General features: G+C 32.6%; 1 protein-coding gene across 3 annotated transcripts in view; it reads left to right on the top strand.

Moving 5' to 3' along the window:
- Positions 1–19,073, top strand: part of LOC150094266 (WD and tetratricopeptide repeats protein 1-like) — a 447,781-nt gene that overhangs the window by 270,148 nt on the left and 158,560 nt on the right. For all 3 annotated transcript variants that reach the window (XM_090412278.1, XM_090412277.1, XM_090412279.1), the window contains exons 9-10: positions 2,119–2,322; positions 15,751–15,916. In XM_090412278.1, coding sequence (XP_090268404.1) covers positions 2,119–2,322; positions 15,751–15,916 — 370 coding nt within the window. The remainder of the gene's footprint in view (positions 1–2,118; positions 2,323–15,750; positions 15,917–19,073) is intronic.

Below are 19,073 nucleotides of genomic sequence, written 5' to 3'. Positions count from 1 at the left end.
TTATTTCATCTAACTACTCTTCCTTTTTCCTTCTTATCTCTCTTTGTATCTCCCTACTCAAGTCTTTATGCTGCTTTTTTTTTCTCCTCTGTTTTACTATTAACTAACGTTCTTCTTTGTGTTATTTTCCTCAAAATATTTTCCATCATCCATGGTTTCTTTCTTTTCTCTCTTTCCTCCTCTTTTTTAGCTAAATGTAATTCTGTAGTAGTAATTATGCTTTCCTTCAGAATCTTCCATTTTTCACTTGCATCATCATTTTCTTGTATGTTTCTCTCGTTCATTTCTTCCTCTACTTTCTTTGAGAATTCATTTGCCGTACTTGGTATCTTCAGGCGCTCCATGTTCCATGATTTGTTCCATTTCCCTGTAGTTAACTTTTTTAGATTAATCCTTATCTTAGTTGACAACAATATGTGATCTGTATCACAGTCTGCTCCTGGATATGTTGTCACATCTTTTATAATGTTTCTATATCTTTGGTTTATCAAAATATAATCGATCTGATTTCTTCTACTATTTATATCCTCCCCTGGAGCTTTCCATGTGTACAATCTTCTTGGATGTTTCTTAAACCAAGTGTTCATAATTGCTAAATCATGCTTTCTACAGAAATCCAACAACATATCTCCTCTTTCATTTCTCACTCCCAATCCAAATATCCCAACAATATCTTCCTCCCTTCCTCTTCCGATTTTTGTATTCATATCGCCTTGTATTATAATTATTTATGATACAAGGCGATATGAATAGAGCTTTTACTGAATCTTGGAAATAATTTACTATCATCCTGTGTCTCACTTTGCAAATAATGAAGAACCTGTGATAAATTTGTATGCCACTGAAATATGGAGTTTTAATGCCATATGCAATTCTCTATGTTCTATAGTAGCATCTAACTTTAGATGCTGCCACAGAATTTTGATGGCCAAGAGTTTCCATCGTAAATTTTATGGCAGCATTTAAAGTTAGAAGATTTGCTTCTTTTCAGCATAGTGCTAACTTTATTGGCATTAGTTTAGATATAGCCACATAAATTCCACTATAACATCATCACAGAAATTAATATTTAAATCTAAATCAGTTAAAGCTTTCTATATACAATATCTCAACTCAAATCTTTAAGCATGGACAGTAAATTGTTCCAGTGATTCTTGGAATCTAATTGCGAGACAGTTTCTTAGTAAAATTCTGCTTTAACGTGCTTTTGTAAATATTTATTATTTCTAATTGGTGAATTTCTAAAAATTTCAACTATTTTTCTTATTTTTGTTGCAAGAGGATATAAATAATTGTGATGCATGTGGAACAGTACCTTTAAGATTATTTTCTATAATTCCCTCATTATCATCGTCATCCTTGTTGTAATTTTCTTGGTCAGATTCTACAAAATTCTACATTCAGATTTTTTTTTCATTTATTGTTGGCTTATCAAGTATGTCTGTTGTTTACTACTGATTAGTGTACCAAATTTAGTCATAAATGATAAACCATCATTTGTTATGCAAGTTACAGGCTTTAGAAAGACTGCATTTACCTAGTTTTTTCTCTATAAGTTCTAAGCAGTTCTCTGCTGGCATGCAACTATATGCACACACTAGTCCAGTATTCGACAAAATTCTTCCAACAGAATAAACATTTCTATTTACATATTAGATATCATATGTTGTTTACTGATGTTTATTTGTCAAAAGTCAGGGGAAATCTTTTACTTTTCTAATTTTGCGTAATAGTCCCTTAGTTGCAAATTCAGTAATGTTATTGATTGTTGTTGTTGATTTTATAACCTTTTGTGAACAAATCACAAACATTATTTTTTAAATTATTACCAAAAAAACACAATATTTTTATATCAAATATTGATATAAATATTGATACAGGATCATGAAATATATAAAATATATTTCATGATCCTGTGATTTCGATATTGTAAGTTCTGAATGCAAATGAAAGTATAAAAAAATGAATAGGATGTGCAGATTGTCTCCATTTACAAACATACTTTTTTTTGTAGACAACATTAATTAATTAAAAATGTATATAATAATTATGGATAGAAATATTCATGAGAAAATAACCAGTATAATCACTGCGTTAATGTAAAGTTTATCTTAATAGGTCATCTTCCTTTGAAGCAACCTGATTATAGGAAAAGGTATCGAACGTTAACTTCTACATATTTAGCCTTTAGCCCTGATGGTGGAGAGCTACTGGCTAACTTAGGTGGAGAACAAATTTACTTGTTCAATATTTTACAGCCTCGCAAACATAAGACGTTTGATATTCAGGGACTTTCCTTTATGGCCAATGGTGTTTGTAAAGGTATATTTATAAAATGAAAAGAAAAAAAAAGATTCTGTCTTATTATAAAATATATACAATACTTTGTTAATAAGGTTCTGTTAAATATTATACCATCATGTTGAAAATTAGTAAACATTTTGCACTTTGAATAAACCATTATTATTATTATTATGATTGGTGGACTCTCCAAAGTCTATACAGTTGATGCTAACTTATGCTTTCAGAATAATTGCTCATGTTGATGTTTAGTGGAGAAGACACACATTTAGAGATAATAATTATTAACTAAATTTATGTAGCTAAGGAAGTTGTTATATTTTGAATGAGAGAGCTTAATTGCTCCTTCTATGTTATTTCCCACTTTTATCCAACCTGTATATTAAAATCATTTGGGGAGTTCCTTTGTGTTCCTAATATTCCTTTTCTCTATAGACTTAAAATTAGAAAATTTATTTATACTATTTTTATATCTAACTTTAATACATGAAAATAATTAAATGGCCATTCTAGGAATTACACGATATGAGCTCAATAATATTTTTGCATATTCTTACTCTCATAGTTAAATTCAATACTGAGAGATAACATGAAATACTTTACAAAACATCCCTGAACACAGCATTCAACTAAAAGTTCAGTAATTTTATTTGACCGTATTAACTTCATTTGCAGCACTTATTTTGATGTTATTACTCATTCATTCATTCTGTGTTATCTGAAATTCCTTAGAATACATTCAAAGTCAGAAGGCCTCACTTAACTAATATACTTGCATATATCTTCTTTCAGTAAGCTGATTTCCTTGAATCTTTCTTTAAATTTTGTATGTGATAGAGAAAAGGAATATTAAGAATGCAAAGGAACTTCACAAATGACGATAATATACAGGTTGGATATGAGTGAGAAATAACATAGAAGGAGCAATTAAGCTCTCTCATTCAAAATATAACAACTTCCTTAGCTATATAAAGTAGACAGAGAGAATAATCTCTTAGAACAACAGGAATATATTAATTGAGCAATTCCAAATGCATTTCCAATGAAAGGAACTTTACTACAGATTCCATATTGCTTCTTGGAACATATATCACTTCCTTCTCATATACAAAAGTTTGATACTTTATATTATCCTTCAATTATTAATTCCACCTTTCATATCCTTGAAGAGTAGTTAAAGATGCATATACAACTTTTCTTAGATTAGTAACTTGGTAGTTTATTAGCCCTTTTTGGCTCTCCTTCCATGCTTGCCTTTTCTTTGTTTCACTAGCATTCCTGTTACCCAGCAACAAATTTATTATATTTTGAAAGAGAGATTGATTGCTCCAACTATGTTATTCCCAACCTATATCCATCCTATTTATTAAAGTCAGTCATGGAGTATACATAACAATATATTATATATAATTTTAATTTAGTTGTTAGAATGTTTCAGATTCATATCTGTGTTGGTACATTAACTTCAAGGATCAGTATGTTGTATCAGTATTCTGATGAATGAAGCTCAGTTATAAAATATACTGGAAATAAATGAACACATATAACAGATACAATTTTCTATAACAAGTAATTCTCTTTAAGGAGATCTGATATTCATACTCTTTAGAATTACAATCAGTGAACTCCAATATTCTATATATCTAATTCTTAAATTCTAATTAAATTAGAATTCTTAAATTCTAATTAAATACAATAACTATTATGGCCATTCTAGAATTGGGCTATATGAACCCAAAATGTATCTATCACTCTCTAAATTGTATTTAACTCGCTGTTAAATACAATTCTGAGATATCAAATACTTGCAAATAGATTAAACCTGCATTCAGCTGAAAGTTCTGTAGTTTCACTTGGCCATATGGAAAAATTCTGTTGCAGCATCTATTTTATCACTGTCCTATATATCGTCCCTTATTTATTTTCTACTGATTCATTCAGCCTATCTTATCTCTTTAATTCCTTAAATACAAAAATTAAGATCTCACTTAATCAGTATACTTGAATATGTCTTCTAGTTTCTTTAATGCATATTTCTTTCATTTTTCCAAAGTAAGCATGAAGAATAATTGCTCAAACAATAGGAATACATTAATTGAGAGGAGTTCCAAATGCATTTTTAATACAAGGACTTTTGCTGCAGATTTCATATTGCTCCTTGAAACATATACCACTTGTCTTTAATTAAGCACAAAATATTCTCATATACAAAGTCTTGATATATTGTACTGTCCTTCAATTATTAACTTCACTGTTCTGTATCCTTGAAGATTAATTAAAGATGCATATAAAACTTTTCTGAAATTAGAGAACTTAACTCAATAGTTTATTAGACCTTTTTCAGCTTGCCTTATATGCTACCTGCCTGTAGCAGATAAGGCAAGCAGGAAAGGAGACCCACCGACAGCTGTTCTAAAAAAAACTAACATGCATGCCTTTTACCGAGATTTAAAGCAAGTGCATTAACATGAAATCACTGTTAATGCAGTGATTTCATGCTACAAGTGTTTGATATAGAAACACTATGGTAAACAACATAAATAATATGCAAACAACATTTGTAAACAATTTTATTACTTATAACGACATTTAGATTTCTTTTATATTGCTACTATATAATCACTTATCAATTCTGATAATACTAAGCATATGACTGCATCATTAAATGCAAACAAATTACACATATACTTTTAGATTATCTTATCATGTAACAGAAAAGTATTTCTCATCAATAAAACTTTCATTCAGTATATCTAGCACTGTAAAAAATGAATATAATAAGTGAAACAGTTGTGTGATTTTTACAAATCATTATGCCAATATTGCATCTTGATCACCAAGGCATCTATCTTCATGGGCATAAAGAAATGCACTACGCACATGCATGCATGTCTTTGTGCCCTTGAAAATACCCTGATGATAAAGGTGAAATAATGGCTTAATAATTCAATAGCTAAAAAAATTCATAATTATCTCTAGATGTGTGTTTTCTTGACTAAACAAAAACATGAGTGATAATCAATGATAATCAAGCATCTATACCAGATTGAGAATAATTAGCAGGGTTAAGAAATGATCCAAATTATTTGAAAAAAAAAGTTACTGGAAAGAAGATTGAAACAAGTTGTAAGATATGAAGTAAATTTATGTATGCGTGTGGGGGGGGGGGGAGAATGAGGAGTACTAGTTAATTTCGTTTTATAATTGGGCGAAGTTAGTAACTGACATATCATCCACTGCTGACAACTCTTTCCTACCATAATAATCATCATCATCAGGGAGTCACATTGCACATAATGCTATTCTTTAAACTGGTTTATCCCTTCTGCATTCCATATACTCTCAACCCACACATTCCACCCACCAACCTACCATGCGAAGTAGAAATCCTTGCTCTTCATTCCATTGTTTACACTCTCTTTATATAACCGCAAAGGATGCCCCTATTCTCCTCTCCTCTGTTATACATGAATAATTCATTGCTCATATGTGTTTATTTTCTGTTTATTATTTAGCACATCATCATCATTATTATTATTTGGTAACCTTCGTGGAGTCAACAGACTCATCGTGGGATGCCCACTCAACCAGCAACATGTCTATCATAATAAACTTGAAATTATTTACACTACCTGCACTCACAATGCACTCAGGCAAATGTATTCCACTCACCAACAACTCTCCACATAAAAAATCTACTCCTCGCACTCTTCATCACATCTTTATACAACTTCCAGGGACCTCTCATTCTTTCCATCTTAACATCCACTCTTTATATAGTTTCTTCTGTATTAATCTGATAGAACTCCTTAACTAACTTGAAGGTCTCTATCATATCTCCTCTTTTCCTCCTATTCACCAACCTCTGTAATCCACATTCTTTCAAAAGCTCTTCAATAACGAACACTCCAGAGCCCTGATATTACTTTGGTTATTCGTCTTTGGACTCTCTCTCTAGTGTTTCCACATTACAATGAAAACTAGGTGACGAAATCTGAACACAATAGTCCATATGCAGTCTGACTAATGCCTTATATAGATGTACCACCACTTCCTTATCCCTACATGTCAATGTACTTTTTATCATGAATAATATATGCACGTAAATACAAGAAAGATATTTAATTAACCAAATATTTCAGTCTGGAAATAGCAGACCATCTTCAGTGGCACTACAAGAACAGTTTAAAAAAAAAAAAAAACAATGTGGAATACTAACAATAGATCATTTAAAAATAGAATATTTTTACATAGATCGCCTCTTACATAGATCCCATTATAAATTTGAACATTTATTCAAAGAAAGCGTAAAGGCCTTACTCCATCGTCCTAACCTGAATTGGAATGACTGTATATCTATATCAAAAATCTGGGAAAGTCTAATCAGGATAACTCATTAATTCATATTAATTTTATGTTATTTAATATTATTAATTAATATCTTTATTTCAATCATGTCTCTGCTCAAAAATATTCCCTTTAATACTTAATGATATAGCATCACGTGGCTTGTTCTATTTTTAAATGATCTATTGTTAGTATTCTACCTTGTATTTTTTTAAAACTGTTCTTGTAGTGCCACTGAAAATGGTCTGCTATTTCCAGACCAAAATATTTGGTTAATTAAATATCTTTCTTGTGTTTACGTGCATATATTATTAGTCTTTATATCACAAGTATCCTTAAAACATCACTTTTTATCATAGCAGCAATATGATGTGCGGTCTTTGCAACACATACAATATGTCTTGGAACTTCAGTCCACTATCCACCATCATTCCAAGATCCTGAATCTCATCCACTTCCTGAAGTACAACCCCACCAATATATCTATGTAGCCTTATATCTCTGTATCCCAAAGTGTAATACCTTGCATGTATTAACATTAAAACTGCATCCCCACTCAATTTGTCCAAGCTAAAAGTCTATTCAAATCTTCCTGTAGAGAATTAACATCAGCACTACTCCCGATAATTCTACCTAACTTTGCATCATCAGCAAATGTTTGTAGATCCCCAGTCAATCCACCTGAAATATCATTAACAAACAAGTTAAACAGTAGGGGCCTGAGAACAGAACCCTGAGGCATTCCACTGGTCACCTTCCTTTTCTAAGACACAGCTCCACTATACACAACTTGCTGATATCGTTCAGAGAGCCAATCTCCAGTCTATCTAACAGTATACTATCTATTTCTATCCTTTGCAGCTTGTACATCAGCTTATCATGTGGTAATCTCTCAAATGCTTTTGCAAAGTTCAAGAATATCACTGTATATGATTCTAACATCTAACCTGAGCAACACTTGTACACCTCTCATTCTTTCACCTTTAATTCTCCTAATTCTTGCCTCCCTTCTACATATTGTACAGCATCATTCACACCACTATGATATACTGATGAAGTGTTCATTAAATTACACTGTATCATACTATATCATTTGCTATGGTTACTCTGCTACCTTAGCTATACACCAGCATCAACCTGCCACGATTATTTTTCTCTTGCTTGCCACATAGCAGAAATATTCCCTTGGATTAGCTTTGACCTGACTGGCCAGTCTCTTCTCATATTCTACTTTTTCTTTTTTAACCATGCTTGTCACTTTTCTGGCCTGCACTTCATATTTTTCACACATCTGTTCAGCAAACTGTCTTGTTCTTCCTCCATAACAACTTTTTTTTGTAACACTGCTTGCTTGATTTCACCGTTCATCAATCTAACTCCTACTCTATTTATTTGCTTAACTCTTGATATGCAGTTACACATCGCTTGTGTTAGATACTGTCTTATAATTTTCCATGCACTGTAAACACTTTTCTACACAATTCATCAACCCAATGTATTGATGCTAGTTGACTACGGAGCTTCTGATAATCACCCACCTTATAGTTCCACATATAGACCTTGACAACTACTTTTTCCTGTTTGACTACCTGCCAAACCAATACCTCATGATCACATGCTGCTTTAGATTGTTATCTTGCAGAAACTCAATAAATTCACACTCCTTGTTACTATATATTATCTCTTCTTGCCAATCTACATTCTTATAATTAAAATCTCCCTTTAGTATCTTCTTCCTTTTACTTTCCCAACTAGTTTGCCTAAACATTTCACAATCAGTGCTCTCCACATTCCCTGGCCTATAACCACATCCTAATAGATATACTATTCTGTTGATCACAACTTCACACCAAACAACTTCAAAATCTTCACACATACTACTATTTTCCCCTTTACTCTTGTAGGACACAATTCCTCTGCTACTTAACAATACTTCCTATCCTTTCGGAAAATACTATATCCCACCATTTCAAGTCCTGATAGTATATCATCCTCAGTCAACCACGTTTCACTTATGCCAGTTATCTTTGGGCATACCGATTAAATCAATGCTACAAACTCAGTCCCTTTATTTCTGATAATTTGTACATTAGTATACAAGCTTAACAATTTTCCTGTCTTTGAGGCCAGATGAAACTGCTGTTAGGTCCATATAGGCCGGTATGTATAATTCCATGAAACCAGTATAATAAATACTACTAGTTGTAATATGATAATTTTTATTTGTAAATTGTGTGTGTTACCTTGCAATTTTTCTGTATGCAGGATGAAAAACCTGAGTTTCTAGAACAGGAAATAAAGCCCATATAAAGATTTCTCTCTCATAATGAGAATCAAACTCGATTTCTTGATTTCCTTACCTAATTTTTTTTCCCCTATATTCCTAGCTCAAATAAGGAAATAGCATGTAGAGTTCCTATCCCATGCATTTCTGGCATCTCAGAAACTCTCAGTCAACAAATTGTCATCATGGTTCCCATCTTCTAAAGATAAATGTTTCCCTTTTGCTCTTCCTGGTGCTTTCCATGTTCCTTGTGACTGGCTCTTTTCGTACATTTTACATACAGGACATTCAGTAGAATAAAGAATACAAGAACATCAGTCTTATATCATCAATAGGAAATCTGCAAAACATGGAATAGATACAGACCACAATATCAAGTGGTCTGAAATATGCTTACTTTGTTGTCACTATAAATTCAAACGTTTATTTAAAAAAGCGCCAAGCCAGAGCCTTACTTCATTGTCCAAACTTGAATCAGAACAACTGCCTCTCACTATCAAAAATATGGGAGAGTCTTATTTTAATTACACATCATGAAAGTTTTAATTAATACAGTTAATTAATAACTAATAATACAGTATTTCCTCAGTTTGCAGTGCTTCATGCATTACATCGCATAGCTCTCACTGTTTCAAATAAATCCACTGTTCAAGTTCTATTTTGTATTCACCTACCGTTTGCCACTAATGATGATTTTCAGGTCAAAATATGGCCTTTGAATAAATTAATAAATTATGTGGCCTTTGGATAAATATTATTCACTCCTTTGTGTTATTGTGTGAAGAGATCAAAAGGAAGGATAACACATTCACAAGAAAATAATTCTATTACGGCAAACATTTGGAAAAAAAATCAGTACACAGGCACATTCATGAGGTGATGCACAAGCAATGCAATGCTATTCTTTTTACAGATCTCAGCTATGTGTTGGAATGCCACCATACAACAGGTAGTGTGACTACAAAATAAAAATAAATAAATAGAATAATAATAATTACATAATTAAATTTAAATTATAGGGGGCAAAAGGAAGTTATTGCTTGCCAGATATGCAAAAAAGAATAGCATTTTATTGTTCATGCTTTGCCTTGTGGATGTGCTTGTGCACTGATGGCCTATGAGTTCAAGCCAGCATATTTGCAATAATAAAATTATTATCAATTCTTGTGAATACCTGTTTGTAATAATTGTTACTATATCACAAGTGCCATTAAAAACTTCTTTAATATAATCTTAGTCACTCTTCTCTGGATTTTTTCAAAAATCTAGTTACTGCCTTAAAAAAAGTCAAATCTACACACAGTACTCTAAATGGAGCTGGAATCCTCTTCATGATCCATAATTGTTCTGTTCTTTTTCTCCCTCATCTCCTTCAATATATCCCCACCATATGAATACACACAACATTTCACCCATGCCTTTCAAATTACATTTAACAAGGCAGTTGAACTGGTTAGCACTAACCACTCCTATAACCAGAGAAGGGGAGAGAGAGAGCTTATTCACATCCTCTTGGAAGACTATGACACCAATTTCCTCCCACATCTCTTCTTTCCTCCCCTTCCAACTTTTCACCATCTTCAAACAACTGTGTTTCCATCTAACATCTCCCAGTATTATTAGCCTATAATTTAAACAGTAATACCTTTAAAACAGAACCATGTGGCATTCTATGATATGATAGTGTTATCCAAAACTCAGTTAACATACTAGATTTTCATTTGTCATTTTCCAGAAGCAATGTATTACTTTTACAGTAATTTGCAAGATATTTGGCCATATTCTTGTATTCAAAGTTGTGGAGTTTGCACAGACATCAAGAACAATTCACCAGAAACTAGCCTATGCCAAAACTGACATTGTCTTAGCTGATAAACCAGTCAGAATCCAGAAAGTTTATTGATATTGTAATGATTAGTGCATATATTTAAAAATTTTCCCATTAATTTATTCTTTATTACAGATGTACTACACTTCTTATTTTACAGTGAAAAATTCAGCTTCCCATATAAACAGTTGCTGTCAGTTTTCAGTTAAGTCCCCCCTCACTTTAGGAGGAAAAACAACCCACTAAAGTCGGTCTTAATCCTCCAGTTTGAAATGAAATTGAAACTAGAATGGCTGTCTCCTTTTCACTATTCAGGAAACTCACTTTTGCCAACAAATGCATTCATGTATTACAAAAATATATTGTTATAATGTTACTCTGGGCCCATGTCTTACTCAACCTAATAATTAGTAATATTAAAGGCTGTCAAGTTTAATGTTATTGTCTTTGTAACATGCAAAAAAAAAAAAAAAAAAAAACAATAACACAGCAAATAATTTCTGCATCTTTTAAAAAGAGTTTCTTTTGTTTGTACATGATATCAGAAGGAATTCAATATTTTTCAAAAATTTTCTCTCTCAGTTTTCAATAAATCTATCAACAACTATCCATATGTCTTCTTATTGTGAAAGACATTTTTCTTTTCTCTCATTTCACATTGTAAAGCTCTTGCTCCTGTAATCTTTCTTGAATAAGCAGCATCATTATCAAGATTAGAATTTCAGAACATCTAGATTATATTTATGACATTCTGTCTGAGAAGTCTGGCTTACAAGAGCATGGAGTTTCTATTTTTCCAAAGCACCTACAAGATGCTTTGGAAGAATACCACTGTACTATATGAAAGCACATATAATCCAAATGCTTCTTTAAAGAATATTGTGAAGCCTTAGATTTACACTTCAATCATAATTGAGGCACTTAGAAGTATAAATGACATTTTGAAAGAGATTGAGTTAATTACATGAATGAATAGCTAAAGTGATAGACAATTTGTTTTTCTCAGTTTTTATGGGAAAGTAGACCTAAGCATGGGTAAGGAAACCACATAATAATTGGGTTATAAGATGCTTGGAATTTTCTGTACTTAATGAATTTGACTTTAAATTTTTTCAAGACTAGGTTTTTGTCTCTTGTACTCTTTGGCTTCTAAGCACATCAGCTGAAATGATGGCCTCTGTTTATCCACATTGTGGGGAATTATTTTATTCTGTGGTAAATTTTTTTTCCATTTAAACATTATTATTATTATTATTATTATTATTGTATTATTGAGGCCTCCATGGAATCAAAAGACTCATCGCGGGAGGTCCTTCCTAGGAGTATCTTTATATCATTAAAAATGTTGATATTGCAAGCATGTGTGTAGAAAGTATACAAAAGGAGTAACATAGATACCTGACATCCACATTATCATTAATATTGATATATTTTTGTACCACACAAGTTTAATTTCACAATTTTTTTTTGGTATACCTTTCAATCTGCATTTTACCTCTTCTACTTTCTAAATAATGCATTCCTTACTCCCAAAATGTCATTTCCATTTTATTTCACTTATTTACTGGAAATAGTTGCAAAAATCATCATGTGGAATTAAATTATTTTTGAATACATGGGAAGAAAGAAAATACACACACACATACACAAAAAAAACCACATTAATTCATTTGCTTAGTTGTACTATTATCTATTGGATCTTCACACTTTTTTAAGACAAAATTGCATTGTGTCATGAGTTTTCTCTATTAGTACAATTGCTTGCTTGTTGTACATCATATGGTGTATTTGCTTGTACAGGGTGTCCCAAAATTCACACAAGAAGTAATTTTGATAGAAAACACAGGTTTTTAGTTAAAAATTCTAATTTCTTATTGATTCATAAAGTATACAGTATAGGGTTATGCATGGAATAGCATATCGGGTAAATGGCCTCCACGGCTTTGCTGGCACATACGCACTCTTTTGTCGAAATTTTCCATGATTGTTTTGCATAAATGTGGCTGAATTTTGTTGATACAGTGCTCAATTTCCTCCTTCAAGGCATGGGTGGTCGTGGGCTTGTTGGTAAACCTTAGACTTCAAAAAACCCCAAAGAAAAAAGTTCAACGGCATTAAGTCACATGATCTGGGTGGCGAATTCTGATCACCAAAATGGGAAATTACACGACCAGGAAATGACTCATGCAGTAATTGAATTGTTTCTTGGGCTGTATTGCATGTGGCACCGTCTTGTTGAAACCACATGTCGTCCACATCCATATCTTGCAATCTAGGCACAAAAAACTGGATTATCATGTCGCGATAACGAGCACCATTAACTGTTATTGCCTTACCAGCCACATTTTCGAAGAAGAATGGACCGATGATGCCTCCAACCCAAAATCTGCACCAAACAGTGACACATTGTGGATGCATTTGTTTCTCAACAATCACTCGTAGATTTTCTGAACCCCAAATGCGACAATTTTGTCAAATAACGAAGCCATCAAGATGAAAATGAGCCTCATCGCTGAAGATGATTTTGTTCGAAAAATAAGCATCCACTTGTTGTTGTTCCATAATCCATTCAACGAACTCTCTTCGCTGTGTGTGGTTAGTAGCCTTCAGTTCTTGAGTCAGTTGAACTTTGTAAGCATAAAGATGCAAATCTTTCCTGAGAATACGCTGTAGAGAGTTTCTCGAAATGCCCAATTCAAGACCACGGTGCCGAATTGATGTTCCTGGACTCTCAGCAACACTCTTACGAACTGCTTCGATGTTTTCTGTTGAACAACTTGTTGAAGGACGGCCAGAGTGTATAAGATCACTAATTGATCCAGTTTCCTTGAATTTTTTAATTAATCTTTTCACAGTTGATGAAGTTAAATCACTATTCCGACCATATTTTGTGCGAAAATTGCAAACTGTAGCTGCCAAACCTTCATTATTTTTAAAATATTGCTCAACAATGAAAATGCATTGTTCTTTCGTGTAGCACTCCATTTTTAATAACCCTGAACTGTCAGCTGTCATGTTATCTTTTTTTTTCTCGTTGACAACACTTTACTGCACAAATGGCGCTAAATTTAAATCTTGCGTGAATTTTGGGACACCCTATAGATTAGTTTTGGTTCATCAAGTTTTTTTCTTAACACTATGTCCCCTCTGATTCTCCTCATATACACAGCCTACCATTCTCATCTCCCAAATCTCAGTTGTTGTTTTTTTTTAATATATTAAATAAATTAATTAAAACCTGAGATTCAGGGAAACAGTTTATATATTGCAACTTAAAAAAAAAAATTTTGAAACTTCAACAAGTGAAACACAAAACAGTGCATGTTTTTTTAATTAATTCTAAGACACTTATAGGTAATAGGAAATGAATTTTAAGTCGAGTGTTGATGAGAATGACAGGCTTTGTGAGTAGAATCACAAAAGATAAAGCAGTGTTAAAAGAAAAATCTGATGGGCCAAACTAATCTCTAAGCATATATATGTATGTATGCTTAGTGATATATTAGGCCTGGTGTCATATATGTATGTGACACCAGGCCCAATATATAAACAACACAGTAAACTCATTTGATATCTGTAATATTTTGACATAATCTAAAATAACCAACCAATTATAAGCTGTTTCATATTTTGTGCCTCCAGCATGCAATTTGATGAAAACTTTAATCCTCTTTTTAAGTTTTCATCAAATTTAAGTCTTTTCCAACTAAAATGCCTTTCAGTTGGAAAAGACTTTTTGATTCTCATGATGAGAGAACTCTGTATATGAACACTTTCTTGGTTGAAAGTGAAGTAGCTAGTCTCATGCATGAAATGGAAAATAATTAGTTTATTATCCTTTGTTTACTTGTTAATCCTCTATTATTATGGTGCTCATTCCATGTAAACAAATATATTTTTTGATGAGCAGAAGGAAATTAGAAATTTTAAAGGAGATCAATGGAAGAACACTATCAACTTCTGAAGTGGCAAAGAAATATGACATTCAACTCTGGCCTCTACTTTGTTCATAATGATTAGACTTTGGAATAGCCAAGTGGTGATTGTAACTGGCCATTTATAACAAGTAACTTGTCATGAAAAGATGTTAACATCTACTAGACATTGTGTTATTATATCACTGGCACCATCCTTCCACAATTATTGATGGCCAGTAGCAATGGGCATGCTGACTTTCTGAGACAGGGCATATGGTGACTGGCATTACTCAAATGCAGACTTCTTTGAAGTTCATGTGACATTAGTTTCTTTGTCAGGATTGTTCAGTGTTCTGACTTTATGGAAAATATTGAGGGTGTGGGGGTAAATCTGGGTGGACGACTTGAAATGCTATGATGTTCAATAAAAAGTTGACAAGGATTTTATTATAATTATTACTGGACACATCCTGGACTCATTATGAAGCAGGGGAGGGGGCTGCTCTGCACCATTCAGTGCTATGCAATTTGTCTAAATCACATAATTCACTATCATGCACACCACTGTCTGTTCTCCACCACCACCACCCTACATAGTGTTTTTGTCTCTTGAATGTGTTTTCTGGACAGTTTCCAGGATAAAACTCTTCTGCCTCTATGTGAGATTGACTAACTCACCATTTGAAAAAGCACATGAAAATTCTCTTTTCATGATGAGAATTGAATGCATGTCTTTCCATTCAAAGGGCATCTGTCTCATTGCTTTTTTTCCAAGTGTGCTGTGGAGGTGCCACAGCATACTTTAAATTTAGTCTACTTTTATGTGGCTAAGAATGCCACATGCATTTATTGATGATTTGTGTCATCTCTATACAAACTTTTGTTTATTTGTCTATCAGTTTATTGATGTAGGAGTAGACTATCATTTAAAAATTAAGGGCATTTATTATAGTTAAATTGACTTTTAAGTTATACTTAACAGTTAATTCTGAAATCTTGTTATTATTATGGTTTTCAGATAAGAGGTTATCGCTGATTTTTAAAATTTTTTTTATTCTTACATTGTTTCTTAGAAACTTGTAATCCAGCTAATGGATATAGTGCACATAGAAATGGTACAACAAATGGCATGACAGCTAATGGTGTTACTGGTGCTGGTGTTCATCTTTTAGCAAGTGCACATGAGACATTAGGTGGATTCACCCTTACTTCTGGGTCTTCAGGAAAGTTAAAAAAAAGGCATGTTTATCTTAATTTTAAAAAAAGTTACATAATCATGTGTCATGTCAGAAAAATAAGATTTTTAAAAAACTTCTCTGCTTGAATAAAATTTCCCATTTGTTTTTGAATAAAACTTTACGAATTATTAATAACAACAAAACACACACACACACACACACACACACACACACACACACACACACACACACACAGTAATGCCTTGCACAGTGTGATTAATTGGTACTGAGAAAGTTCTGTGCTATGCAAAACCACCCTCTTGAAAACATTATTATAATGTGTTGTAGTGTAATGCATTGCAAATAGACAATTACAGTGAAAAGGCAAAAAATAAATAATTATGCATCATTTGTTTACTGTAAACTCAACAGAAATACTAATTAATGAGCACAGAAAAATTAAAATAAAATAAAAAATAGTAAAGATTTTTCAAGCAAAAAACTTTCAACAGTAAATATTTTTATTGTTGATAATTAATTCAATGTGAGTTTTTATTTGGAAAAGTTGTATTTAAACAATGTAGTTTTTCACAAGTTTTTGTTTTGTTTTCATTGCATGCATATCTTTGTAACTTCGAATAAAGTTCAAACTGTAATGTTTCGTTTAGTGTTAAGTTTGGTGTCCCTAAGAAAATTAGAGACACTGTTCCATATTATCCATTGCAGTACTTCTATGCTTAACAATCACTTTTGTCATATAAGATGCTGTAGCTATTCTACGTTTTTTTATTTGATCTTACTTCTAAGCATTTGTACCAATGACTCATTCTTTTTTCCTTTGTTACATGCTATTTGAGCACATAATGCTCTTTTCTCGTGACGCTTTATAATTTCAAGTTTTTGTTCTAGTGTTAACCATTTATGTTAGTTAGGTTCACAGGCTTCGTTGCATTTCCTCTTCCCACTCATAACTGCATATATGAAGGTATATAAAAAATAAAAATTTATAGAGTGACCACAACTTTACTGTACCAAAGCTGAAATAATACTAAGGTGTGTGCATTGATACAGCTCTTACTGCAGTATGCTAAATCACTACAGTACTGTTTTAGTAGAGTCAGAATGTCAATAATATAGTACCATACTGCACTACTTTTAAAAATATTTTAAATTGTTAAAAATCGTAAGCCATGTTATAGAGAAGGCTGTGCTATGCAAGGTATTGCTGTATATATACAGTATATATATATATATATATATATATTGTAACCTCTTGTTAATTTCATTATTATTAGATACAGATTTTGACAACAATTAATAGTAATTTTGTTATTACAAATATTTTTGCCTGAAATTAACATGCATCATTAGTGTGCGAGGACATTCATAAGGTGAGGCAAACAACGGAATGTTATTCCTTTTTTGTATATTTAGGCCAGGTATTGAAATGTCACCATATGTTGGTAGTGATAAAATAAAATGAAATTAAAAGTAATAATAAAATACATTTAAAATTAAATAAAAATTCCATAGAAAAAAAATGGAGGTAGGGAACTTACTACTTGCCATTTATCACAATGAGACTCTCTCACTGGATAGATAGTCATTCCAATTCAAGTTTGGGCAGCATAGAAGTGCTTCAGCACTCTTCCAAAAAACTGCTCAAATGTAAACGGACACTGATGTAACAGTTGCATAATTGGACCAGAGGATATTGTGGTCAGTCCACTCTGTACTGTGCCAGCATAGATTTTTTCAACTAATTGTGGGTGATGTAAGATTACTGTTCCTGCAGTCATTTGTCAGCTGAACACCCTGTTTGTCTAGAGTATGAGCAGAGGCAATCACATTGAACCTGGTAAACACCAAAGAGGGAAGGGCCTGTGTATATTCCAAAAGGACATTTTGTTTACAGGGAAGAATATATAGAGGCCAAATGAGCTCTTCAGGATCTTTGCAATTACTTCAGAAATTTCTGCGATCTTTGGAATTGGGGTCACTGTACAGGTTATGTTCTTAGGAACAGGCTTGTGAGTATCACAGATGCATTTAATCGTTCTTGAGATGAAGCTGTTTTATAGCATGCTGCTTTGGATGATGTCAAGTTGTAGTTGGATATCCTCAGGATTGGAGCAGACAGCATGTACTCTATAAAGTAGGGATTTTATGATGCCCATTTGAGATGGATGGTGGGCTGAATCTTATTATATGTACCAGCCCGTGAAGGAGGATTTCTGATGAACAGATGTGATGGGTATTCTAGTACAGTGGTCTCCAAAGTGTGGTACGCGTACCCCCTGGGGTATGCGAGTCGATACATGGGGGTACGTCAAAAAAGTTTTATATTAATAGGAAAAAAATTAAGTAATTAATTAAAGATAAAGAATATTACTTTCTTTCATCAATTAAACATATATCTAATATAGACAAAGCGGTTATAAAGATTCTGTAAACTTAAATTTGCGAGTAGCGCACATTATGCGACTTTGCACACATAATCATCTGTGGCAAAGTAAACACAGCAAATGATGCACTCCTACCATTTGGTTCTACTTATTTATGTGAGATATCATTTTCTGCAATGACAGGTATTAAAACCAAATATCAAAATAAATTAAACTTGGAACCAGACCTTCGTATCGCAGTATCAGAAGCCTCAAACCAGAATTTCAAGAAGTTATGAAAGAAATGCAAGGCCATTGTTCACATTAAATATTGTAATAAATATGTTTGTAAGCTATTAATAATAAAAATAATGTGTAAAAATATCTGCCGTTTTTAATTATTATATGATGATATAAGGCATATTTCCTCTTTATAATACTTATTATAATAGATTTTTGCTGAATCAATTGGGGTATGCGCTATTTATTTTTTCTGTCTTGGGGGTACACAATCAAAAAAGTTTGGAGACCACTGCTCTAGTATACAGAAAGGAGGATGCCTAATAAGGATAATTTTCTGTCCATTTTCCATTATGAAGTTGATGCACAGGTTGTTAATATAGGTTAGGAAGGTAGATAGAGGTGCTTCAGATTCAGGACAGTTGGTGAAATTGTCATCCATATAGCACATCAAAAAGGAAGGTTGAAATTGTATTGAGGAGAATAAGGAGTCATGTGTTTTAGGTAGAAGGCTAATGCAGAAGAAAGGGGACTTCCCTTAGTAGTTCCTTCGATCTGTTTGTAGAGTTGGTTTCTGCAAATGAAGTAGCCTGA

This window comes from Typopeltis vanoorti, chromosome 22 (genome assembly GCF_054136105.1).
Source record: "Typopeltis vanoorti isolate ZY-2024b chromosome 22, IOZ_Tvanoo_1.0, whole genome shotgun sequence".
Taxonomy (NCBI): Eukaryota; Metazoa; Arthropoda; class Arachnida; order Uropygi; family Thelyphonidae; genus Typopeltis; species Typopeltis vanoorti.
Note: the sequence above shows the minus strand (reverse complement) of the source record. Positions and strands in the feature narration are given on the sequence as shown.